Source organism: Pangasianodon hypophthalmus, chromosome 19 (genome assembly GCF_027358585.1).
Source record: "Pangasianodon hypophthalmus isolate fPanHyp1 chromosome 19, fPanHyp1.pri, whole genome shotgun sequence".
Taxonomy (NCBI): domain Eukaryota; kingdom Metazoa; phylum Chordata; class Actinopteri; order Siluriformes; family Pangasiidae; genus Pangasianodon; species Pangasianodon hypophthalmus.
Genome location: NC_069728.1, coordinates 9,799,753 through 9,827,217, shown reverse-complemented (window position 1 = coordinate 9,827,217; position 27,465 = coordinate 9,799,753). Strand labels below are relative to the sequence as shown.

Here is a 27,465-nt window from a genome sequence, read left to right as displayed (position 1 = left end):
TGCAACAGAAAAGCCTACAGGCTCCTAATTCCTTGCAGAAATCCATGAAAGCACACGTAAATGAACACACATCAGAAAAGATTATGGCTGGTCCCTTTGCCTCTCGCTGTTTGAGGAGACAGGATACACTGAGTGCTCTCCTGTGGCGTGGTTGCCATGGCGCCTTGGCCATTGTATTATGGGATGCTGGGAAGCACCACGTCTCCATGGTATCTAGAATCCTTACTGCGGTACAAAGCTTTTCTGTAGCATCCATTTCCTTACATTGCCCCCTCTTATAGACCCCACACACACACACACACACACACACACACACACTTACACATTCATGTTCTCTTTTTTCAATTTGCAATTCTATTTTATATGCATTGCTCATCCTCTCCTTTTCATTTTCTTCTTTTAGTCAGTCTGCTTCCTTTAATTACTTAGTATTATCTTCCTCTTCATCACCCCATCTGGCCTTCACCTCTCTCTTTACCCTTTCCTCTTTTTGCCCTTTCCTGCCTCTGTCCTGCCCCATCTAACCTAACATCCTCACTATTGATCATACTGTAAGCCAGTGTGTCTGTGATACTGAAGCTGTGCTCTTCTAACTCAGTCCAGCTGATCCGTATTATCTCAGTAACAGTCAGTGGAAACAGTCCGTACATCAAGACCACAAACCTCACAACTATGTTACAAGCAGCACAAACCCAAAACCTCCACTTTCTACAAACAACCCGGCTACAATAACACAGCCAGAATGTAGGCAACTCCACAGTAAATACCTTTATGACATGTTGTCACCCTTAATGCAGTATGTAACATGCTTTTCTATAAAATGTCATACCTTTCTTCAACTACTAAAATTTAATTGCGTAACTTTCAACACATCTTTAGTGGATTAGATTGATGGAATGCGCTAAAACAACATCTCTGCTCCCAGGAGAGGACATGGATTCAGATTCAGAGCCAGAAATACAATCCTCATGCTGTATGAACAATCACTACCTCTATGTCCAAATCAAACAGATATGCAAGGACTATTTCCCCAAACCAGAGCACACACACACACACACACACACACACCAGCTAAACACATTAGGTTGAGCCTCTAAGCAACACCAACAATGTCAAGCTCAAAATCCAGTGGCAGCTTTGTATCCTGTAAGTTCTTCTACAGCCCAGTAGGAAGGTCACAATCATCACCGCAATAAAATCTGATTAGTATAATAATTATACTCACTGGGTCTTTAAATCAGCTGTAACTGTGAAAGGGGGGAGAATATGAAGGGGATTAGAGGGTTAGATGAATCTGAAACAATGAATGAGTGCAGAAATGGATAGATATGGATTTAGGTTGGTTGGTTATGAGAAAATTTGATCCTGATTCTAGATGCTGAGTTCTCCAAAGATGTATGGATTAGCTCGAACTTTAGACACAGTATCTAATTGGCTTTGATAAGCATGAAGTAATATTCAAAAAACTTCCACTGGCATATTACTACTCACTCTATCAGAGCTATTTGCAAAAATCTTTGACTCCAACACAAAGTAGGCAAAATGTATATACGTGGTCTTGAGATATGTCATTTGCATCTACGCCCAATGATGATAAAAAGCTCACTGCTTATCAAGGCTCCGTGATTCAAATTGACATGGAAAACACTCTCACACGAAGTTAAAGCTGTGTGAGGCCAAACAAAGGGTTGAAATATTTAAACACTTTCCTCAAGTGACATCCACTGTAACAATATCAGTGATCCGGCCCCACAAGGCATCCCGAGGAAACACCAACAAAGCAGAAAGCAAGAAAGAACAAAGGACTCATAGTCATACACTTCAATCTCATGAACAGCACTTCCACTGCCAGTCACCACAGGCTTCCCAGCTACAGTGGAAAACGTAACACAACCTCCAATCTCACTGTTTTCATCAAAAGCACTCAATTAGAATTCCTCACAACAACTCAGAGCGGCCACAAGGGACAGCTGGACAGAGGACAAACCTACCTGAGCTTATACTCAATGACCTGAGCGTTGGCGTCACAGTAGATCTGGGGGAAGTAGAAGCGATGTGACTGCAGGTTAATATCCATTGTTTTGGGTCATAGCAGACGAACAGATTCTCTCGTTCACTTGTTCTATCGCTCAGTGGGCTGTAAGCTGGACTCCTCCTCCACTCAATGTAGCATTCGGTTCAAAGACTGAAAGAGCAACAGCATCTTATCCGAGCAGGAGTTGCACAAAGGGCAGAGCAAGCTGCCTGATCTCACTTCACCTTCCATCACACACACACACACACACAAACACATTCACATAGCAGACACTCGGCTGAACAATGGCCTTGGAAGGAATTTGCATTGAAAAAAATGAAAGGAAGTAATGAAATGCTAAGATGTTCTTAGTAAGAAGGAAATGATGAGTAATCTCATCCTCACTGAATCAATCCTGACAGAATATCACACCAGAGAAGAAGAAATTAGTAGATAAAAAAAAGAAAAAAGAAAGAACAGAGCTCTCTCTGAGAGGACGGAACAAAGTGATATTCCCTGTGAGGTGTCACCCTCAGACTGCTTCTCACTTCATCTGCTGAATTAGTTCCCTCCCACAACCCTTCATCTCTCCATCCCTCCCTCCTTCCAGCTGTGATAAAAAATAGGCTTAAAGCCCCCAATTTACCATTACAGCTACTACTGTTGCTTGGTCCTCTTCTCCTATCTTCCTTTTTCCCTCAATTCCTTTTAGCCTTATTTTACTTCCCCTTTTCCTTACTCTCATTTTCTCACTCCATCTTTCTCTCTGACTTGAAAATTCACACAGTGCTGACAATAATGCATTTGATTATACTGTAACTGCTTGTAGAATATATTTGGTTTTAGGTCCCTAATCAGAGGTTGTGAACTGAAGTTACCCGAGTCTACAGGAAACACCCTGATCATCTCTGAGCCATGACACTCAGTCATGAACTTCATCATTTATTCTGATGTGGTCAAGTATGCAGTGATAAATGCAGACTACTAACACATGCCTTTAAAATTTATACTGATGTTATGATCATTAAAAGCACCATGCATGCTCCATGGAATTTCCTGCCAGCGATGAAAAGAAAGTTTTCACTTTTCTCGTCTTTTCTTATGCAATGTTTGTGTAAAGGCACAAGTAAGGCATTTCTACATGCTCATTATAAGTTACAAACTTCTAAAGTTTATGAAAATGGGTAATTTTGTTTTCTGTGATTACAGTGTGCAACACATAGAGTCTCAGTATTTCAGATACTTCTATTTGCTTAAATCTTTCTTTCTCTCAGTGGTGCATGAATGATGTAAATCTTTCATACACCTTTAAAAATTTCTATCACTTTCACTAATCAATCCTTTCCGGTCCACTAAATCAGCAAAAACTAAATTTCTTTATTTAAATCTGCATGTTAATCAGTAAATATTATCTGTAAATATGATCAGTAAACTAACGTTACCATCTAATAAAACCTCCAAAGCAACACTTGCTTACTATAAACACAAACACTCATTTCTCAAATGTAAGACTGTCAGAATACACAAATGACCTTCTCTCATAATGCAGTTTATAGCTGTTTATCTCTTTTCAACTGTTAATAAAGTCCACATGGCTGACGCTGCAAGTATATAATAATTCACACAATTAATTGTGTATAATAAGTTACAAAGGTTAAGGGTGGGATGTGGTTAGAATTCATACAGTTTCACACAGCATCTATATAACATTGCAATCCAACTACATCACCCTCACTTGGTAGCATTCCTACAAAATTGTTCATAAGATTAGGTTTCTGCTAATAATTATATGTTTCTATATATGTAGATATCCAAAAAATCTCTCTTGTTGATAACAAAACAACTAAAGTGCAAATACTAGTATCCATTAGTCATACTTCATACATTATGACCTGGTGAATGAATGCATTTAGTCATGATGCTAGATATAGATATAGATATAGATATAGATATAGATATAAAGGAAGAGCAGAGGCTGCTTATGCAGAGGGAGAAAGTAGCCCTTCCCCCATCATCATCCCCTCCAGCAGGTTCCTGCATGGCTGCAGACTGCATTTTAATCCTTAAAGGGAAACACGCCCCTTTATGTGGAGCTCATCCAAGAGTCAACTGTAACCTGCACAACCATTAGCACACCGCAGGGGCCATGACTTTCTGTTAGACGCCCAAAAGACACATGGGCACAGCCACCCATGATGAAGAGCATGACCACAGAGGGAGAGGTGGGAGTCGAGGATGGGGGTATACAGGCTAATGAAATGAAGAAAGAGAAAGGTAATGAAATACGCATGTGAATGAAAGGGGACCCATCAAACATAATTCATCTATGGCACAAGAGAGTGTGAAAAGATACATTTCACAGACATAGAGCAAAGTGGAGAACTGGCTGACAGTGAAATTCTGATTAAGCAGGGAGATAAGAAGAGAGGCTGGACGGATGGAGATTGACAGCTGGCTCCAAGGCGGATCAGTTTTCTTAGCCTTTTTACAGCCCTTTGTTGGCATGGTTTTCCATTAGGGGAAGTGGATTATATATATAATGTCATCAGAGACTAGGTTCAAAAGGCACTATAACTTAGTCTACACTATACTTAAACATGCGCATGCTAAATACACACTGTGATCACATTGCTGCATAGCATAATTTGGCCAATTTCAACTCACACACTGTTATAATGAGCATCTAATTAAAATTGTGCTGTGCAAATCACCCATACAATTAAACTTCATTGTTGAACACCAGCACTGTAAGCAGAATACATAAAAGAGGCATGTAATTCTGACTCATTTTTATGAGACCACTTTAAGAGACCGTGTAGAGCTATGTGGTGATATAGATGTATAAATTGCTTAAATAACAATCATATTTCATCACTAATTGCCAGCTCCGAGACAGGTCTCTGTGTCCATGACCATAGCACAAGTGCAAAAATAAGGCAGCATTGTATAATCTTGTTATTTTCCTGACTAAGCACAGGTAGTAATCTTGCGAAGTGAAGTGTACTTAAAGTGTACTAAGTGAAATAAAAAGAGGTTGTGGTTAAATCAATAGCTGCTATTAAGTGTGCTGTTATGGCATTCATTCAGATCAGCTCCTTTCATTCCCTTAAAATGAGTGAGTGTGTGCCAGCAGCTCAGAAACAGAACACAGAGGTAACATTTTACCCCAGTCTGCCCTAATATGGGGTATTAAGACATTGTTCTAAAGGCTTTCAACTGCTAATGATATTCTAGTACAGTTTTGTTTCAAGATATTACAGGGCGAATTGGGCCTGGTGCGATTGGTTTACATGCCATGCCAGTGAAGATATAATGGTTCGGTATATGATGAAGTGTTAATAGCTTTCTATGGCTCCTGCATGATATCAGAGTTCATGTTGATATTAACTGTAACCTTGCTCCACCTTGAGTTTTGAGAATTTATTTGAAGCCACTGGGTAATGCAAGGCCAATTTTGGAAAATAAATTTGAAAATAGAACTGCAATGGCAGATTTCAAATGTCAAACTCCCTGTTGTGGCGCTTTACAAAAAGCAGGTACTTTGTTTCTAAACTCAAAAATGGCAACTAGCAATACACCAACAGTAGCAAACTGCACTTATGACTGTACAATAATTGATAAGTTAAAGCTGTCATTGATGTTTGCAAAATTTGACTGAAAGGATAAAAATAACAATTAATTTTCATTAGTTGTTTTATATACGGGTCATTAGATCTAGAATTCTGCCCGCTATATATCATACACAGAGATGAAGTAGTGCAGTAAGATTACATTTATTTGAATGAATTATAATAAATAGTTATTAGAGAGAGAGCGAGACTGCGCATTCAACTAATAATGAAGCTGTGAGTTTAAGTACTGTATTCAACTGTAACTGTATGTTACTATGGTTACAGTTGTTTATAGGCAGCGCATTAATTTGGAACGGTGATTAAACTGACTGGAATTACCGGTGCAATCAGATTCGAGAATTCAGACCATGGTGTGTGTGTGTGTGTGTGTGTGTGTGTGTGTATAAAATTTCATTTTTTTCCCCTCACAAGAAAAAAGACAGTGTGAGGACTTTCTCCTACACACTAACCGTATACATGACCTACAGGCTACAAAAGAGAAACACAGATAAAGAGCTCATTAACAAGATTAGAGGGAGGGTGATAGACAGAGAACGGAACAGAGACAGAGAGAGAAAGAGAAGGTTGGAGGTTAGGAAGATGCTGTTCACTCCTCCCCCATTCACATATTCACAATCTCTCTCTCTTTCTCTCTCTCTCTCTCACACACACACACAGAGTATAACATTTAACATCTTGCCTACACCTACATCTGACCCTAACCTTATCTTCAATAACCAAAGGAAATTAAACTTTTTTTAATTGTTCATTTTTTAAAAAATTAAAAATCACATTTCTAAGAGCCAAACAAATGTCCCCACAACACAAAATCCCTATCATTATAAGGACACGTAGTGTCTAGAAAGAGATAAATGCAAGCTCACACACATAATGTAAATTCAAATTAACAATTTTTTTAAAACAGTACTACTTCATACCAAAGAAGAATATTACTGAATATCTGATGTACAATAACTGCAGTGTCTATATTTTACTGTCTTTATACTACAGGAATTAAAATCAGGAATCAGAGATTTGTTAAGCTGTTTTTTTTTCAGTCCAGGGTGTATTCCTGCCCTACATCCCAGTGTTCATGGGATAGGCTCCAGATCCATCATGGAGAATCAAGCAGTTACTAAAGATGAATAAATGAGTCTATCCAATGCAAAGTAGAAACTGTGGTTAAAAGCAGTCCTCAGATGAATCCAGGTTACCATAACTAGAAAAACTGTTTGTTTTCTTTTAATTTTCTCAAAATCCAAATCTGCTCTATTTATGTTTACACTAAAGCAGAATTCTCCTTGGACTAAATTCCACTTAATGTATCTGTTTGTGTATATCTCTGACAACCGTGTAGTAACATGGGTCTCTCAATATCCATCTAACAAAACCAACAGTGCCAATTACTTCCTTCAGAAGCAGATGGATGTTTTACACTTGAGAGAATAACTGCAGTGTGACGCTAATGCCACACTCTTTATTTACACAGAACACATCCGTGAGCGGGTTCCTTTGCCTTTAAAGGTATCGCAGCAGATCCAGAGAAGAATTCAGCCCAAGCTATTCTAGTTCAAACTCATATGTGGGTCATCCAAGCAAGCACCATCAGGAAGATCCATACACTGACCAGGATCAATATTGACTGGACTGGATCTATAGTACATGCGTTTAGTGCCTTTGCTTCGAATTATATTTTAGCTCTGAAAAGCCCAATATATGTTTATTGTTCATGTGTACTATAAAAGCTAACCCTGAAATTATGTATAATTTATAATTTTGTGTCATATCTCAGGTCGTACTTTGACTTCCTGATGTTGCCCCAAATGAGCTAAGACTAACAAGAGCATTCATGATGCTCTTTGATTTGAAGAGGAGATGGACATTAGATAGAGAGATAGATAGATAGATAGATAGATAGATAGATGTACTTTACTGTTCCCCAAGGGGAAATCTGAAGCAGTGAAATGTTCCAGTATCTGTTTATTTTATAAAGGGTAGGTGGACCGCGACTTTTGAAACAAAATACACATGAATATCTCAAAAATGTGGATTTGGTTATGATAAATTACCATAGCTGTGAACGAGTGTGTGAATATATGCATGGCATCCCATCCAGAGTGTGTTCCTGCCTCCCACCCAGTGTTCCCAGGATAGGATCCGTCTTCACTGCAACCCTGACCAGAATAAAGCAGAATAAAGACCAGACCAGAATTTCTCCCTTTCTCAATTAAACCCTGATCATTTCTAATTTTCTCTTTAATAATTACTTGACACTACTTGTGTTTTCTGATCTAAAAATCATATATTCTTTTCAGACTTAAAACACTGTCAGCAGTACAAACACAGGTCTGTGATCCCTTACCATCCTACCCACCTGTGCTAGATTTACACGTCTGACCTATAAAATATATGCCAGATTTTACAGTACCTGAATTGGTGTACATGGGGGATCAAAAGATATTCTGACTCAGCGACTCTGAGAGGAATTAAAATAGGTCTGTAACTGCTTAGTCTGTCTGCTCTACAGCGAAGTTAAACCAGAAGGCTTAAATTGCAGACCGGGCCCTACTGGTTTTAAATGAGGTCAATAAAATTCACATGCTGCTTATGCTCTTAGATTTTGTTAGATGTACCATTATGGTAGAATCATTAGGTAAGTGTTAAGTACCTTGTAAACATAATGATTATAGTATGTTTTATGTAAACTTTAAGCATTTTTAAATTAACCTCTTATGCCCATTTATGCTTCCATGCCTTACAGTCTATTATGTTGTAACTACATGGAAAATATATTTTCCAATAATATTATACATTTAGAGTGAGGAGACCACTGAAAAAGGGGATGACCTATGACATACTTGTGTATACACAAACCTCAAAAAGACTGCATTTAAAGTTTAATCTGAAACTAGGAGCAGACAGAAGAATGATGCCAGAATTATAGCATACTCAGCATACTCACTCAACATCTCCAGGCCAACATATATTACAGTCTGTATATCTACAGTATATATTACAGTCCACAGCATGATTGAAATCTGACTGTACAATTTATACCTCCTTGAGGATGCCCATCATATCCCTTTCCCTGTATACTGTATGTGGCAGACAAAACATATGCACAGAGAGACACTAATATATACAAGTGTCTCAACTAGGACACTCACATAGATGCATTCCCTAATTAGCATCATGGAAAAGTTTGAGTTTGTTCAAAGGGCACAAACTAAACAAAGTGTTCGACAGATGGATGAATGTCGATACACAAATATTTATATATCTGGAGTTTATGTAAATTATTTAAATTAGCAAATAACTCTTATGTCCTGTCCAGGCCAAAAGGAGTACATGTTTAGTAACACAAGAAATAAAACAACATTAAAAATAGCTGAAAGTAGAATGCAGGTGAATCTAAATGCTAGTTATGCATGTAACAGTGGTTCAGTGAACACCAGGGGTACCTTCTTGTGCATGTGTGTATGCATGCAGAGACGTTCAACAGTCACAAAGTGACTATATGATGTAGTATTTGATATAAATACTAGTTCTGAATGATAGGAAACCCTGGAGTTACATAAGTAACTAGCCTTCTATTTCATCCCTCCTCACTGCTAGGATAACCTACGCCAGAATGTCATGAGGAACTGACCCACCTTAGGACTGACTCGAAATGTATTTGTAGATGACTGCCGTACTCACGCCACTGGGAGGGACAATGTTAAACTTGTAGAACCTGGTGTTATATGCTGATATCCCAGGTAGTAGCAGTGAAGACTTGCTCGAGCCACATGCCTCTAAGCAATGCCCATGAGGAGGACAAGCTTCTCATAGAGTAGCATGTCATGGTAGGGGCCTGACATCCAGCCTGTCTCCAGAGCAAGGTGATGATGTTCACCACCTAGTGAGTAAGACTCTGTTTCGACAGGGGAGCTCCCCATCTCCTTCTTCATGATAGATGGTCTTATAAGAGTAGGTCTTCTGATCGTATCACCAATGTCCTGTTCAAATAATCACACTAGGGCTCCATACACCACCTGTGCCTCTGTGGTACAACCTATCATGCAGTGAAGGAGGCATCCATAGAGACACTGCACCCAGATGGCCCCTTTTGTCTTGCATCTCTCACATAGTAGAGCTGTCTGTGGTATTTGGGTTTAGTCTCAGACTGATACTCTATTTTACAAAATTTCCTTAATTCCAACAGAAACAAGGGGACTGCATCCTTAGCAGCAACTGGTACCACACATAGTGACCTCCTCAAATTTAATTGGGTAGCATTACAATGTCTGCCACACGTTGGGATGTTTGGCATTTTCAGTTAATCTTGATTCACATCATTTGTGTGGTCTGTTTTGGTACTATGAAGCTTCACTGTGAGACATAGTGCTGTAATGCATGCAAGGAGTGTGGATGTCTACCAGATGGCCTGCTCCATGGTGGAGGCACATATGTGCCAGTCCAAATACAGCAGTATCCTGAAGCCTCTGGTACTAGAGAAAGGCCAAAGAGTAGGACTTTGAATTGGGATGAATTCCTCTCCTTGGAAAACAAGCCTCAAAAAACATCTCCAGAGTGATGGGAACATGGAAATATGTATCGTCCAGAGCCACTGACTTAACCAGTCATGTAGTTTCATATCATAAATAATCAGATAAACTTAACATATAAACCAGGAGGGATTTTAGGAATCAGTTCAGCCCTCTCAAAACACAGCCCTTCTTCTGAACTAGGAAGGATGTTGAGCAAAACCACTTGTTCTAAAGCATGGCATCTACTTTTTAAATCATGCCTCTGTCAAAGAGGGAACAAATTTCTTGGAATGGAGCAGCAAACTTGGTGGGGTCTGAAACAGACAAGACCCTGAGCCCCAAGAAGGTCTGATGTAGTCTCTCCCCAGTGAACAATGTTTTCAGCTGTACAGTGTCCATGGGATTCTAGAGCCTGATTCACAGGGTAAATGTTGGGTGCCTGTTCTCTCCATGGCTTCTTTGGCCACAGGCCCAAAAAGCATCCCTGGCACATAGGTTTCATTGTTACACTATCGGTTCACTGTCAGACTGTAAAGATGCAGCCACAGACATAGCATCCAATCCTGCAGGATGGCTTGTTAGTTAATCAAAGCAGATGCTATGTATCTACCTTTTTCCTGAGAAACCAATGAGCACCGCCATGATGGATTCTAACTTCCATTGTACTGTTGTCCTGTTCCAGTTTCTTTAGGAACCTTTATCAAAACTGGCTAAAGAGAGTAACTGAATTAATAAAACAGAAGCTTTTTGAGTGTTAGTAAGAATAAACATGAGCTCAGGGTCAAGCTGTGCTGTCACTGACAGCCACAACAACAGCAATAAATTGAAGAAATTCCTGGAAAATACTTGTTTTGAGCGCTAGCAAACCTGAAAAGAATGTCCGTGTCTGAAGCCGTATGCTTTGCATTCTATGCCAAAGATTGACAAGAGGAAACGAGCATGGCTTGCAGCGTTGAAGTTAAAATACCCCTTAAGAAGGTATATGTTTGCTCTTATCATTTTGCGGACAAAAAGCCCACTGAATTTTTTGGATTTCCCTATCCCTGCAATAAACGAGCGACCGACTGTCTCTATCACACCGCTTTCTCTCAACATTACCCAAGCTGCGTGTTTAGCCTGGCTAACTTTCTGACTGGGCTCTACCTCTGCTTTCAAAAAAATAAAGTCGCCATGTTTCCTGTTCAAAACCTGGCCTATTTTATTGCTGTGCAGGTAATTATATGCTTCTGTGCTTTTGTAATTTCAGAGTTCTTCGCCACCAATGCCTTCAGAGAAAACGAAGTAGTTAATAAAATCAATGTAGCTAAGCTCGGGCCCTAGCTCATCTACCCAGTCATTAAACTTTGACGGGTGAGGCACTGTCAAAAGACAGTCAATGTCACACTGTAAAGTGTTGGCAGTATGGAGTCATATGATTTTTTTAAAGCCATTTTCACAAGTTTAACATCACATTATCAGCTAGGAGCATACACTAATTTGACAATAGACACCGGAAATGTAAAACAGGTTTCCGGTATGAGCCAGGTGAGACTTCTGCGTTCAGAAAAAATGTGGATGGTGGAAAACAGCCAACTTGGTGGCTAACCTAACATGTAAGTGCTGAAAGAAACACTAAAACAAGATAGCAGAATGAAGTCGCAGGCCCGCTAGTTTTTGGATGGTGAGAGATGTGAATGGGGAATGAATCACAGAGAGGAAAAAAGGCTCGGTGGAACGAAAGAGGAGTTTATGGAGTTTAGCCAGCACTGGTCTGCTGGTCTCAGCTTCTTGGTTCATGTATAAGTTTTGGTTATGGGTTCCAATGGACTTTCAAATCTACTTTGTAGTATTTTGCGACTGTATAGAAAATGCAACAGCAATTCAGAATTTGATGCTGATTGTAGCGTGGAACTGCAGCTTACGATATCAAAAGTAGATGATATACATGGTTTATCACTTATCACTGTAATCCGGAGACAGCACAAAGAGTCACTGCTGCAGTTAGTTATATTTTATTAAGGTTTTGTGATATCCATGTATAATCGTACCCACACAACTATGTTTGCTAACTCATAAGCACAGATTTCACAGTAAATCCATTGTTGGAAGGAAGAACTGTACAGATTTAGAGCTTTGTTACCAAATACCTTTGAAGAATGTTGTACAAAAATACATAATGCATGTATTTACATATATATAATACTATAATTACATAAACATTTACCGGCTGAACCAACAACTGCTCTTAAAACTTCTATTATAGATCACTTTTGTACTTCTTGTTCATGATACAAATGCTGTATACATGTATGAGCATCTTGGTGTGGGTCAGTATCAGCACACAGACAGGATGCAGGATGTCAGTCTGAGCTATCGTTACATAAATACAGCCAAAACACAACAGCATCAAATAACCTAACATGAGAGTTTCACAAATATTGGGCCCTGGGTCTGCTTCCTATCTTTTGAAAATAGAAACTTTGTAATCCACATTCTAATAACCGTCTATCTAGGGGCCTTGGATAGTCAGTTCCACTATGACACCCGTGCGTGTCATCCAGCTGGGATTTAGCCATTCTTACTGGGGCACATTAGGCCCGTGATGCTCTTACACGCATGTAGAGATGATACTGATGTGGTTACAAAAGCGCTCGGTTCCTGCTCGGCCGCCGTCTTTTCATCAATGAAAGCCACACGTGCACTTGGGTTTCTATGACAACGGCTCTTTTCTATGCGGCCCTTCGGCTTCTTGCTCTAACATACATTGGTGTTTTATGTTGCTACAAAGGCACTATGCTCTTTTCCATAACCTTGAAAAAATACGTTGTTGTAGACGTAGAAAGAAGAAAAAAATCAGTGCATGTAAACAGTCTGTAGTCCAACCGGAGTAGTGATGTGTGGTGCCCCACCTCAGAGGCCTTACAACATCAAGTGGACACCGGTCACCTCACACACACACACACACACACACACACACCCCTGATTATTTATTAATGATTTAACTAGACAAAGTCACATATAGCTTAAAGTCACACCTCCCTGCTGAAAAAGCACTAGAAACCCTCATAGAATCTGTAATGGTTTTAATGGTTATAATGGAAATTGTATTGGTTTTAATGGAAACTGTAATGGTCCCTGTGGGTCTCTACTGGTATTTTGTTGCCTTCTATTGGTGGCATGTAATGACTAGTGGATACCATTAAAGACCAGTAATGGTAATGGTTTTAATGGTTAGCTGATGGTTTGTAATGGTGTTTGTAGTGGAATCCATTAGAATGCCTGTGATGGTTTCTGTAGTTTTTTCAGCAGAGCTGTGAGACAGATGTGGCCAGCAGGCTCAGGTGTAAATCCCATAAAAGGGCATTGACACGCGGCGGATGCAGTAGCGCTCGCGCCCTTCATTGTGCGATATAACAGCGCCATGTGTCAGGACGAGCGCGTGATTTTGCTTACCTCATCCTTCTCCTCTCCCCTCCGTGTGGAGGACTGCGCAAAATCGTTCCCGGCCTCTTTTCTCCCTGGATTCACTTCCCACGCCTCTGTTTCGAGTCTCTTATCCTTCTAATAGGCTCCTGACGGCTCCGTTAGCACGCCGGCTGTGTGGCAGGCTGCCGGGGATGTGCGGATGCTGGAAGCCGTCGCGACGACCTCAAAAACGCGACAAACGATTCGCTTGGTGTCGCGTCCAAAGCGCGAGACGCTCTCCGGTTTGCTTGTGGACGTCTGCGCTCCGCCGATCTCTCCCTCACTTCCATTTCACATCGATCGCCACTGCTGTCTCTGTGGAGCGAGTCAGTGTGTGGAGAGACAACGGCTTCGGAGATGCCATCTTTCCATCCTCCAGCACAGAGAGAGAGAGAGAGAGAGAGAGAGCAGTTTGCTGTACTGTAATATTCCAGTGATGGGTGATTCACTGAGGAATCGGTTCCTTTGAACGAGTGAATCATTCAGGGGAATCACTTGAGCAGCAGGAATATTAGAGCAAATCTATCTTTATAAATCATACATTTTTTTTATTGCTGTCGTGTTTTATTCGTAGAACTCTGACTGCTGCAGACATTTTTGTTATAATTTAACAAATTTAATTTAAGTTGTCAACAGAGTTGTGAATGAGGTCCCACTTTTTCAGTGTCAAACTGCAACACGTTTATTTATAACAAATATTAAGCACATTAGGCTATGGACCATCATATTTATTATTATTATTTTTTTTTTTTTTTTGGAGTAATGAGATTTTGAAACTTTCACCCACATAGCCAAAATTAGGTATACATTGTTATAGAATAATTTGAACAATGCAATTCCTAGTTTTATTAAAATTTCAGTTTAGTTAAAGTTTGTATAATATAATATAATATAATATAATATAATATAATATAATATATGCTTGGTTTACGTAGCCTAATGCAGCTTTAGATTAGGAGGTGAACAACTTTCTTAGAAACACATTAGTACAACAGGCATCATAATCCTGTGGTTATTTTTAATTATTAATTATATAATCATATACAATCAGGTGCCAGCCGTGCACTGCATAAAATCATGCAGATTCAGCCCAAGAGTTCTCCATCAGTATGCAGAAAAATGTGATTTTTGATGGTGGCATGGTTGTTGGTGCCAGACGGGCTGGACTGAGTATTTCAGAAACTGCTGATCGCCAGGGATTTACACATGCAACAGTTTCTAGAGTTTATACATAATGGTTTGAACAACAGTTCTGTGAGTGGAAACACCTTGTCGATGAGAAAGGACAGAGGAGAATGGCCAGTCTGGTTCAAGCTGACAGGAAATAACCACTCTTTACAACTGTGGTGAGCAGAAAAGTATCTCAGAACGTATTTCCAATCTTCAACTATTATCTATAAAATGAAATTATAGATCCGCTGGCTATATGACATGGATCCCTGGGGTCTTCTTACCCCACATTAAGAACCACTGGTTTAGACATATCTTAAATAAGTTAGTATTCATCATACAAACAGGATGTCTTTTTAGGCATTATTATTATTATTAATAATAATAATAATAATAATAATAATGATAATAATGATAATACTTTCCATTGGTACACTCACTTACTGTCAAATTAAACAGTGCAACCAAAAATATCCTAAAATGCTGAAAGATTGCATGTGCAGCAAATCCATTTACTTACTATTAGACCACAGCCCAGTATTTACCCATGAAGCACAGATAGATGTTATGGCACTATATTGTATTGCTACTAAGGCATAAATATATCAGGCTTCAAAGTTTTTGCCTTCAAACTATTAGTCAAGCCCATTACAAGTATTTTCATTCTAAATAGTGGTTCCTTTTGAAGTTGCATTAGGTAAGATTTCACAAAATTTGTCAAGATTAGGTCTCTATGGGTTAAGTAGGTGGAGCTGAATAAGATTTGAATGATTTTTTTACTCTTTGAGCCCGCCCCTTTTTTTCCACCCATGAACACAAAGTAGTGGTTCAACTAAAGTTAGCATGCTAACTAGAGCAAGCATTAGTAAGGATGGTCAAGCGTACTATATAAGACTGTAAACATGCAAAATCCAGCTCTTTATATGTTTATATGTTGCTTAGATGGTAGAATACACTTACACAAAAAGAGTCATCCCTTTACATGAGAACTCTGAGAACTTTCTTATGATAAAATATATTTTTAACATTTCAAAATCAATTAGAGAAGCAATATAGGGAAATCTTTTTTTCAGAGACAATACAGAAAGTAATAAGAAAGCCAAATAGAAGACAGCGGAAATGAAAGAGAAAAATGACTAATTAGTGGTACGTTTTTCAAAAATGACCCATAACATTACTTATGTCACCCAACACATTAGGTCCCATAAATTCACAATATCAAAACCAAAATAATTAAAACCAATATGTCAGCCATTAGAGAGTTAATAAAAATTAGCCAGAATATCACTTCCAACAGTCACCAATCAACAGCTTTATTTAGTAACTTATGAACACCAGATCAGTTGTCCAGGTTCTACTACTGTGTGTTTAGTAACAGATCTGGAAATACTGGCTAGGGGACTTGATGGGACTCTTGTAGATGGGGGTTTCAGCAGGGGAAAAGGGGCTTTGACATGTGCTCTTGTGCAGGGATAATGTGCAGGGAGGCTTCTTCCCAGCTCCTACTTTCCTCTTGTCTGAGGCTGCTTTATCTGGAGGTGGCCCACTCGCAGGCGGACACACACTCAGCTGCACAGCTGTAGCATCTGCATTCTCAGTAGGTCCAGTCTTTTTTGCTGGGTGGCTCAGATAGATCTGCATAGTCACTAAGTGAAGGGTGCATGATGGTGGGGAGCAGAAACCAGAAAGGGATGGAAGTGCGGTGGAAAAAGAGGAAGGTGGAGAAAAAGGGATATAAAATAAAGTAACAACAAAGACTCGTAAGAATAGTTATCCCAAGTTTCCAAGATGTTGTTTTTTGTGATATCTGTCACTCTCACTGAAAATGAGATATATGAATATAATAAAGATAAGGGTGGCATGAGGCCTACCTTTGCAGTGAGTCACACGGCAGGTTCCTAAAGAACAAAAAAAGAAAAAGATCACATTTTCCATCAGACCTCCACAGATATACAGGTATTTCAGCATTATACAGGTGATAGTTGTGTCTCATTGTCTGAACAAGGTTGGCATCAAGTTGCATAGAGACAAGCTGCATATCTTGGTATTTCACAGAGAATGAAAAAAATTATTAAAAAGACATTTAAGTGTTACAGATAGATAGCATTTTGGATGTAACATCTCATGTACAGTTCCTAGAGAGATAAGGCTCACATATTTTAACAAACGCTGTGAATTTTAAACACCTTTGCAGAAAATATTATACATGTAAGGAATTAAACATGACAGGGTGTGTTGTTATAGGAAAACAATCAACAATGGGGTGGTGTAGTGTGGCCAGATATGAAGCAAATAAAGCGAAAGTTTACTTTTGAAGTTTACTTTTACCACCCAGAAGTTGATTATTTCCTATAACAGCATGTTCTGAAGTGTTTTATTCCTCTGATATCACAGCAAGAATGGCACGTCATATATTTTATTTGTTTATAGTTGCATTTAATGTTGTGGATCGTCTGAGAAACACGTTCCTGTTATTACGTATAAGAGCTATAAACAGTGGTTCCCTCACCAGCCTCTCGTTTTTTTTAATAAAGCATAAAAACACAGCTTGTCATATTAGAGAGAAACCAGAAAGCGCAAAGCCCTCCATCCTGAAGACGTTATCTTTCAGAAATTTTAAAGAAACAGATTTACTTATGACTGTTACAAACCACTGACAGGGGAGACTCCTTCTAAAAATACAAAATAATCTCCTCACAGAAAAATTTTAAAATGAGCACATTAATACAAACTTGAGATTTCCCTTGCTGCCAGCATTATGTTTACAGCTGTATTGTTACAGAAAATTAACCAACACCTTCTGGTCAATCAAATTCAGGAATTCAACAGTGCTGTGGTATATAACATAATTTCAAAACAAGCCAAATATATATGATTATTAAATATAAAACATTCGTGGTTGCAGTATACAGTATACATTACTACTGAAATCTATCATTGTGGAGGTGATATTTTTTGCATTTTGGATGTAAAACAATCAACAAACTACAATTATGGATGCATGATTAACTGCTGCATGAAATAACTGAAATAGCAATTAAGAAAATAAATAAATAAATAAAAATGATATAAGAATCCTCTTCAGCCCAATCCCAACTATAGCCTAATTTTTGACATTAAATAAAAAATATATATAAATAATATAAATAAATGTCGATATATATAAAAGTATATATCCACATTTTATATGAATAACAGAATATACTGTAACAAATCAGCTTGCTAGTAAAGTAAACTTTTAAACTCTTGGGGGGAAAAGAAACGTTATTTCAATATGCCTTAAATTATTTTCTTACCTACAACACTTGTGATGGTCTCCTTTGGTTTGCTGCTGGATGAACAAACAATTCCAAATCAAATGTCAGAGTCAATGCAGAATTACAATCATCTACTGCATGTTCTGTTATTTTGACGAGCCTGACCTCTCTTGAAGTTTCTTGCAGGGGGTTGTGGTGGTGCTGGTTGTTTGAGCAGTGCGTCGGCTTGCAGGAACACTTGAACTGTCTTTTGCACTGTTTGCTGGACTTCTACACCAGACAGAGAGAAAAGAATGAATGATTTTACTTGGTTAAAAGATGGAATAAACTAACAGTGACTCTGTTTCAGACTACAGATTATGGATCAATGCCATGTACCTTTTGCTGGCTGGCAAAGGGCTGTAATTCTTAGAGAATGTGGAAGAGGGCAGTGTGGAGCTGGAGCTCTTCTTCAGGGAGTTGGCTGTATTGCTGGTTGTTCTGGGTGGCAGGGCCAAAGACACAGGCCTCGATGCTGGAAAAAAAAGGGTAGTATAATATCATATTTACTTCTGTGAACATTCTGATCATATAAATTCAGACATCTGTATCAGGGGTTCCAATATGATCCTCAGTTTATACGTTTTTGTTTAAAGCCTGCACACCACTGATCTAATTACACTAATGAAAGTATCAGCTAATCAAATAAGGGAACCAGCTTTCCCATCTCAGTGGAGTCAGCCAGCTGAATACATCTGCTCTATAGAGCTGAACTGTGAGGTTCAGGAAGTTAAAATGTTATTCATGATTGAACAGATTATATTAAACCACAGGGCTGTCGAATTCTCAAATCCTTTTAGTCATAATGTGTTGATTAATTTTCTATAACAGCGGCTCTGACTGTAATTGTGGCTGCAAGGAAAATCACAAGTTTATATTAATGTGCTCATTCTAATACTTTATTGTTTCTATAGTAACGACATACACAGGGAGTTGGCAGAAGCTCCACATAAACAGTGTTTTTTGTTAAAAAAACATAATTGTTGATATGGTGAAGTTTTCTGTGAGAAGATGTTTATGTAGCATTTTTCGAAGGAGTCAACACTGTCAGTGCTTTGTAGCTATCTTTAGGTTTTCAGACATGGGAAAATCTTTAGGACAGAGTGGTGTAAGTGGAATGAGAAAAAAAAAAAACTCAAGATATGCTGGAAAATCATCAACTTCAGGGTGGTAACAATAACTCTATTTCCTGTCACACAACCCTGTACACACAACCCTGTAATGGATTATTTTTTCCCATTTTGTTGCATTCTCTAGTGAACACCAAATAGGATCACAGTGTCTTGTATGTTTTCTTTCTCTCCCTGTTTTTAAATTGTTCTTTTCAAGCAACTGTTCTTTTCAATTTTCAGGTCAAGATAAATTTCTCATTTGTTCTGTTTTTAATGCTTTAAAGTTTAAACCCATCCTCTAAGACTGTTTACAGGTGGGCAGTTGCTGTTTATACAGTGCATATGTGTGGGAGTGTGGTACCTTTAACAGGCCCTCTCTTGGAGAGAGCAGCAGTTTGTGCCTCTGAAATGTTGAGTCTCTTGAGCACATCAGCCAGAGCTATCTTCAGCAGCTGCACCTCATCCTCCTGCATCTGGAGGCGCTGCTCCAAGTACATGAGCCTGTCTGTCACCTCCATGTTACTGTGTGCTGAGCTGTGCTCATCTGTCGTCACACAGAGGACAGGACAGTTCTGTTCTTAACTTAGCAGTGTACTGTACATGTCAGATTATGGCCCACATCTGAGTTGAAATTGGTGGAACTAAAAGCTCTTTGCATTTAACTGTAAATGTTTTCAGTATGGAAAAGAAAAAACCCAGCTCACTCTAGAATCGCCAATACTTGTAATACTGAAACAAATGACTGTAATGGACTTTAATTTATTCTTTAATGAAAGGGATTTGAAAATTAGTCCTTTTTGAGATTGTACTAGATTTGAAAGAATGAAATTGTGGTTATACGTTAGTAACATAGTCAAATTTCTCCCTGACTGTGCACGTATACAACAAAAGCTTAGGAAAAGTGTAAGTAACTGAAATTTCTTTTTACCGTAGAACATAAAAAACTGGATGAAACCCCATTAGAACATAGCTGACAAGACATCCTCATATTTGTCTCATATTTGTACTATAGATTTATATTTATATATAGATGCATTTTTGAAATTTATTGACAGAATTCAACTGCCCTTGAGAGACATCCATTATACGTGAGTTTTTCCTTTTTATATTTGCACTGGCTCTGACTGTATCTCAATGCTTCACAGATGTCTACCATAATAAGGTATTAGCACCACAGGGATGAGATAATTATTTGTGTCTTCTGCTTCCTTCATCTCAGCATTAATCCAACAGTAGGCACTTGTTATTTTGAGAGGACCCATATGGAGATTGGGACTGAAATAGTGCTTAATCCCATGGCAGCAATAGGGAATTAGTGAGACTGCATTCTGGTGGAGCAGAAATACAAACAGTCACAAACTTCGATGTAGAAATACAAAGTCAGAAACTTTGACGCAGAAATACAAAGTCACAAACTTCCTCAGCCAATGCATGTACATTGTATTCAGAGGAAAAACATTTAAATAGGTACATGAAAAGGGAATAAAACAACAGTTAAACAAATGTACAGTAGACAATCCATTGAGGTATCTGAGAGTGATCTCTCAAATGAATTCATTTAAGGAAATTACATTTTTCATTAGATGCCAAAGCATTATCTTGTCAATTTCCTGTCAGATCATAATCATATGCATAATCTGTAGATATAATTCTAGACTTTTACTGTAGTTTAGCTACGTTTGAGGTCTAATGTAGATATATAGATTGGAGTATACATTGAATTGCTTATATGCAATAGTACATATCTAAGGTTAATGTTGTAATTTAAAATTAAAGAAATGAACACAAATTCTGAAACACATTCTTCAGAGTAATTTTAAAGACATTTGTGCAAGTGCTTTCATACAATTAAACCAAATGTAATGGACGGGCAGAACTGGGTACTGACCTACTATGAAGTCTGCTTCAGGTGCTAAGAGAGGGCCATCAGGGTACAGTTCCCTCAGCTGAACTTCTCCATCTTCAGCTGCTCCAGATCGCTCCACCAGTTCCTCCATGTGTGCGTCTGCCATTGCTGCTGCTGCCATGCCTTCCATCATGTGAGCGTCTGCTCAGTGAGTGTGTGGGTACAAGAACACCCTGCGTGTGTGTGTAATGATGGAAATGCATAACAGGCCACACAACTGCACACTCCTCCTCCCCGTGACCTTCTTAATCCTCAGATACACACAATTTGAGATGAGTGATGTCATTGCCCCAGATTACAGGCTCTGGTAAGCCACCTTAACATGTGCGGTCTACGTGTGTGTGTTGGATTTTGAGGGCTGGGTGATGAAAAAGACATATTAAATGCCAAATAACTGTTTCTTCAGACTTACAAATGAAGTTTAGTCTGTGTATGGCTCCACACTGAATAATGAACATCACAAATAAAGTGCTAAAATAATGGTGTTGCAGTTGCAAAGGCCCTGAGAAATCAATCTATATTGTGCTTGAGAAGAACCCATCTATTAGTTAAAATAATTAAGTAACTCTGATTTCCTCCCACCTCCCAAAAACACTGGCACGTCTAAATTGCCCCTAGATGTGAATATGTTTGTGTGCGGATCTACCGAAAGCCTGACCATGGTAAAGCCATTAACGAAGATGACTGAATGAATGAATGAATGAATGAATGAATGAATGATAAAAAAAAGAACCTGATCTCATGAATAATTCACACAAATTCAAACAAACAAGGACAGTGTCATTGGATTTCATTACATTTTATATGACTAAAATTGCAAGAAAACCTTAAGCTTAAAAACTTTTGATATAATTTCAAATACTCATTCTAATAGTAATCATGTTGTATGTGAGAGACCAGGTTAAAAAAAATGGCCTGATTTCTAATTTCAGTCAAAATCATGTCTTTTTTTACTCAAATATCACTCAAATATCATTTTTCCAACTTTTTTGGAAACATTACTTTCACTTAAATATAATTTTATGTACTTTTTTCCATCCGCTCTAAACCGAACAAGGCATCACTGTATTTACCATGTCATAATAATTATGGTAATGAAAGACTGGAGAAAACAGCTCTTATGCTTGTCCAAATTAGACACTGCAGTTACAGCAGGAGAATTATTAACCTGTACAAGCTCATACTTACTCAGCTACTCAGGCTGCTCACAAATCTTGAATGTTTTTAGTCTTAGAATATGGATTTATGACTAGAGGTATATAAAGGACATAAATATTGTATACATAGAAATTATTCTAAATGTTGTAATCTTTTCTCTATTTGTAAACCATGTTGATCAGTATTGCATTCTCCTGGTCCTATGATAAATTAACGTCTGGAATAATATCATTCTCTGTGCTTGTGTTGCTTGTGTCTGTAAACACACGTTAGGGATATGTCTGCTCAGGGCCTCCCACTTTGAGACAGTCAACACTGGCATCTCTTTACAACTCCACACCACTAATATCTTTAAAGAGGATCAGAGTCCAAAGCTGAATCCAACTACAGGGCAACACACAAGGACGTCGGTTGGGACATGAGACAGATATCAAATGTTCTTTCAGACAGACAGGTTACACAGCCCACAGCCATAACACCAGCAGAAGTGCAACAGAGAGCCTTATGAGTAGTGAGAAGCCATGGCAAGGACATTAAACAACCGAGTGAGCACATACACCAATAAGCTCACTGCTAAATAATCACACCAGCCTGCACACACACACACACACACACACACACACACACACACACACAGACACTAACCACAGGAAGACCAAAGATAGCCCAAAGACTACTGCTGCCCTCTACTGGTTAAAATGGAACTATTGTTTATTGACTTTGCATGTTGACAGTAGAAAGGCACTAGGTTGCGCTGCAGTTACTCCTGGAATATTCCGCCATAGTACATTATTTTTTTCTTTTCTTTTTTTTTTTTTTTTTTTTGCAAATTCTGCTAAAATTGCAATGAATAAATATATTAGTCAGTAGTCATAAATATGTTGTAAACATTTTCCTCAATTTTTAAAATATGGACAAATCCCCACAGCCAAGCTCCAAAATCTAGTGGAAAGCCTTCCCAGAAGAGTGGAGGTTATTATAACAGTAAAGGGGGACGAAATCTTGAATGGGATGTTCAATAAGTACATATGAGTGATATGGTAATGTGTCCACAAACTTCTGGCCAGATAGTGTACAGTATATAACACATGCTGACAAAGATCAATGCAGATAGCCTTTTAATTCATTTTAATAGCCTTTTAAGTCATTTTAATTAAATGTAATTCAATTTGATTTCACTTTGTACATCTCTGATTTCAAGTATAATTCTGAGAGGTGTCATCTGCAAAAGTTCTCGGATGACACTGTTATTGTGGGGTGAATTAGAGTGGGGAGGTCGGAGAAGTACAGGGGCCTGGTGAACAGCTTTGTGGACTGGTGTCAACGCAACCATCTCCAAATAAACACCAGTAAGACAAAGGAGCTCGTGGTGGATTTCCAGAAGACGAAGACCCCTCCAGCTCCTCTTACCATCCAGGGTGGAACATCAAGGTAGTTAACACCTACAAGTACCTGGGTGTCTATCTGTGTGACAAGTTGGGAATGGAAGCGAATGGAGACACGTTGTACAAGAAGGGCCACAGCCAACTCTACTTCCTGAGGAGGTTGAGGTCCTTTGGTGTAAAGGGCCAGCTGCTGAGAACTTTCTGTGAGTCTGTGGTGTCGAGTGCCATCTTTTATGCTGTTGTGTGCTGGGGCAGCAGCATTTCAGCAAAGGACACTAACAGACTGAACAAGATTAGAAAGGCCCGCTCAGTCCTGGGGGCTGAAGTGGACACAGTGGAGATGGTGGCAGAGAGGAAGATGCTGGCAAAGTGATCATGAAGAACCCTTCCCACCCACTCCATAAAACACTACAGGGACAGAGAAGTACACTCAGAGGCACATTGCTCCTGCCCGGCTGCAGGAAGGAGAGCTTTTGCAGGTCATTTCTCCCAGCAGCCATCAGACTGTACAACTCTGTACTCTAATCCATCTTTTTATCCATGCATCATTGTACATCTATGTATTATCTGCACTGGACACAATACAGCACCTGTAACTACCTTATCTCTGGATAATACTGTATACCTAACTATTAAACTGCATAGAACTGCGACACAGCACTGGAGCATAGCTATAGATGGATATGATACATAATATATAGGTTTACTATTTATATTATATCTATGCTATGCATACATTTTTATATTTTTATTATTAAATTTTGTTTTATTTTTTGGTATTTTCAATATTTATTTTATTCTTACTTTAGTTATTATGTGTATTTGTGCCTTGTCTTTTATGTATGCTGCTGTATCATTCTAATTTCCACTTCAGATCAATAAAGTCTTATGTTATTTGTGTTTGACATTGAATTTTGCCACTTATACTGTAACCAGCATAGCTAAACAAGTAATGTTTTAACTGAACACTTCACACTGCTTGCTTTGCTATTAAGACAGAAGTTTTAGCTACATATCTGCTAAGACATAAAAGCTACAGTTTGTATCACAGTCCTGTGTGCTTGTGAAAAAAAGCAATAAAACACTTCAAACAGGTTTTAACAAAAGATTTTTATAAATACTCTTTCATTTGACAATAATCAGCAGGGATTCTTGTTGTCATTAAAAAAAGTGCATGACCTAGCGACACTGATAAAAACACATCCCCCCAGCCCCATTTAAAAATAACCTCTGTTTAACCACTGTTCTATTCTATCAAAATATATGTTAGCAGTAAGCATTAAACTAGCAACACAGAAACAAACATTAAGTTTAGTATTGGTCAGAGTAAGGGAATTAAAAAAAAAAAACTTGTTTTTTGGTCACTGTGTTTAAAAGGAATTCTGAATCGTACAAAAGCATATCAGCAATTTTTATTGCAACAAAGTGGTCAACCAAGGTGACTTAGATAAAATGTAAATAGTCAATTTAGAGACAGAAACCTGCTTCTCACTTCTAATCTCCTTATGAAAATTGGCATGTACAAAAAAAATCTATTATATTTGCAAAAGGACTTAGTCCAAATTTCCTGATAATCTGATAAGTTGACCACTGTGATGAAAAACTTGCTGTAGAGGCTTCCATGAGGAGCGCTCCCGAGGCCTTCCTGGCACAGGCTGGTTATCTGATGTTCAGGAGACCTCAAAGAGCACAGGCTTTATGATGAAAATTAAAGACAAAAAGAAAAAAACAAAACACAAAAACAGCAGACTCTATCTCACAATGACCAAACGAACAGTGGAGTGACACTGTCGTCACCGGCTGTTCTCGTTCCAAAACGTATTCAGAGTACAGCATTCTCAAGTTTATTGACTTTTCCTGCCACGTTTGTAACAAGTTAAATTGCAGTTCCTTGTACAAGTGTAATTAAGAGATATTTGGCCCGTTTCCTGTGAATCAAACCAAGACAACTCATAGTAAATGGGCAAAGGCCACATGTAAAATGAATATTATAAGAAACTACAAAACTGACTCATAAGAACTGATCATTCAAGTACCTGTCTGATTGGTTTGGTGACAGAAAGTCTTTCTGCAGTGTTGTACAGGGTAACCCCACGTAGATGCAATATACACACAAAGGGGCACCAGTTTAAGAGTGTGCTTTGGTCTTTAACCCTTGATGCCCAGTACACCATAAATACAACAGTTTCAGTTTTTAATCATTTCACCAAAGACTTCATAATTTATAAAAGACAAAAAAAAAAAAAAAAAGAAAACATATGGCATTCACTGACAAGTATTGCAACAGCACTTCAAAACACTTTAAAACTAAGATGACTTGTTTACTTGAAATATAGATATCTATATTGTTTCTTTAATCAATGTTAAATAACTTTAAATAGAGTTACTCATAAGTAATAAAAATGTATTGTGCAACATTTTATCTCATTTGAAACATGATCGGGTGATTCTTCAATAACCAAGATATGTACAATTAATTTCTTCTACATGAATGGCTCTCGAGTAGTCCATAACTTTGGATTCAATCTAACAAAAAAAAATTAAACACTGTCCATGTTTTAGCTTATGCCTATTTGGTTATTACTATTTTCAATTTATAATCCACGTCAAAACAATTTTTAAATCGGTTAAAACAATATAAGTAATTTGATTTAAATAGATTCCTCAAAAATAGTCCCAAAAAATATATTGCATATTCTACCTTTAGAAATAGCCTTAATAAAATATCTCATGTTTGCAGGAGAAATTGAAAAACAGAGAAACATTTTTTTACGAATATGGGATCAAAAACATCATTTCATTTTAACCACAATATTATTATTATATCTATTTTTGTTTTAAAGAAGACCTGCTGATCAAGTTATAATTGCAGCAAAATCTGTGCCAATGATACAATGGAATAAAACAGCTTCTGGGTATTTCACACACATTAAACATACATTTATATATAATATATATAATAATGCTGGAAAGCCATCTAAGCTACCTTACTGAAGAAATTCTGATCCCACTGTACAACAGTTCAACATGTCAATAATTCATATATAAGCATGGAGATGGTTTATGGGTAAAGCATTAGAAATGCAAATGAAAAGCAGTCCTAAACTTAAGCATCTCAAACACTGAAAACTACTTCAAATAAACTAGCGTTAGCTAATCTAAAAAGTGCTAATTATTACTCATTTTTTGTTCAAAAGCTTAGAGGTCACTACTGGTAAAATACAAGAAGAGTTATCTCTAAGCACATAGGCCCTGATTCAACCAACACAATTAATAAGATTCACATAGTCATTAGAATTCCGGTTTCGATGACAATAAAGGCTACACGGATAGTGGAGCGCAGTGCTTTCACATATGCAGCGTATAGTCTGAGGCGCAAACTGAGCCAAAAAACAGAGCTGTAGCACTGCAGTCATGCCATGGGTTCTGGGTGGTTGCATTGACAAATAAAAAGGAAAAATAAATGCTTAATGCGATACACAAAAAGTCTGAAAGTATTTATTGATAATTATCTAATAATTTATTTAGCGCTGACTCTGGGTTCTCCATGTTTGAATGATTCCTGTGATAACTATGCACGCTTAGCAAAGCTTTCTTTAATTTTAATTTTTTCTGTCGCCATACATCCAGAATGAAAACGTTACAGCCTTACACACTTTTCAGTAGGCTTGTGCGATATTTCGATATTATCATCCCTACATAATATTACATCGCCACGATATCCAGTGACGTATTATATTATATTACCAGACCTGCCAGCCATTACGCATTTTGCATAGGAGCTCCACGAAATCATTTGCGTACTCTAGTGTTAGATAGTAAAAGGTTACCGTTTAGACG

The 27,465-nt window shown here is 38.1% G+C and overlaps 2 protein-coding genes across 6 annotated transcripts in view; both read right to left on the bottom strand.

Moving 5' to 3' along the window:
* The window catches only part of evlb (Enah/Vasp-like b), a 37,365-nt gene extending 23,349 nt beyond the window's left edge, over positions 1–14,016 (bottom strand). Inside the window, exon 1 of one of the 2 annotated variants that reach the window (XM_026944432.3) lies at positions 13,587–14,016. In XM_026944432.3, coding sequence (XP_026800233.1) covers positions 13,587–13,591 — 5 coding nt within the window. In that variant the 5' untranslated portion in view covers positions 13,592–14,016. Of the gene's footprint in view, positions 1–1,991; positions 2,549–13,586 lie in introns of those variants that run through there. The other variant, XM_026944431.3, reaches the window with a different exon arrangement.
* A 1,669-nt stretch (positions 14,017–15,685) lies between these two features.
* On the bottom strand, positions 15,686–21,713 carry LOC113545338 (echinoderm microtubule-associated protein-like 1). Of its 4 annotated transcripts, none has more exons than XM_026944652.3 (7): positions 21,065–21,713; positions 19,538–19,720; positions 18,404–18,539; positions 18,191–18,295; positions 18,065–18,099; positions 16,640–16,666; positions 15,686–16,414 (listed from the first exon to the last, which is right to left on the bottom strand). In XM_026944652.3, exons 1-7 carry the CDS (start codon positions 21,213–21,215, stop codon positions 16,137–16,139), a joined length of 915 nt encoding a protein of 304 aa, XP_026800453.1. In that variant the 5' UTR covers positions 21,216–21,713; the 3' UTR covers positions 15,686–16,136. The 4 variants fall into 4 exon arrangements, with proteins under 4 accessions (XP_026800453.1, XP_026800454.1, XP_026800455.1 ...); XM_026944653.3 differs by having other exon boundaries at positions 18,065–18,096; XM_026944654.3 differs by having other exon boundaries at positions 16,232–16,403; positions 21,065–21,712.
* Positions 21,714–27,465: the final 5,752 nt, after the last annotated feature.

Coding starts and splice junctions, on each gene's coding strand:
- LOC113545338 (XM_026944652.3), bottom strand. CDS start 21,215: ATGATGGAAGGCATGGCAGCAGCAGCAATGGCAGACGCACACATGGAG. Junction 18,100..18,190: donor TGCAAGAAACTTCAAGAGAG/GTCAGGCTCGTC, acceptor TTGTTCATCCAG/CAGCAAACCAAAGGAGACCA. Junction 16,415..16,639: donor CCGTGTGACTCACTGCAAAG/GTAGGCCTCATG, acceptor CCCTTCACTTAG/TGACTATGCAGATCTATCTG.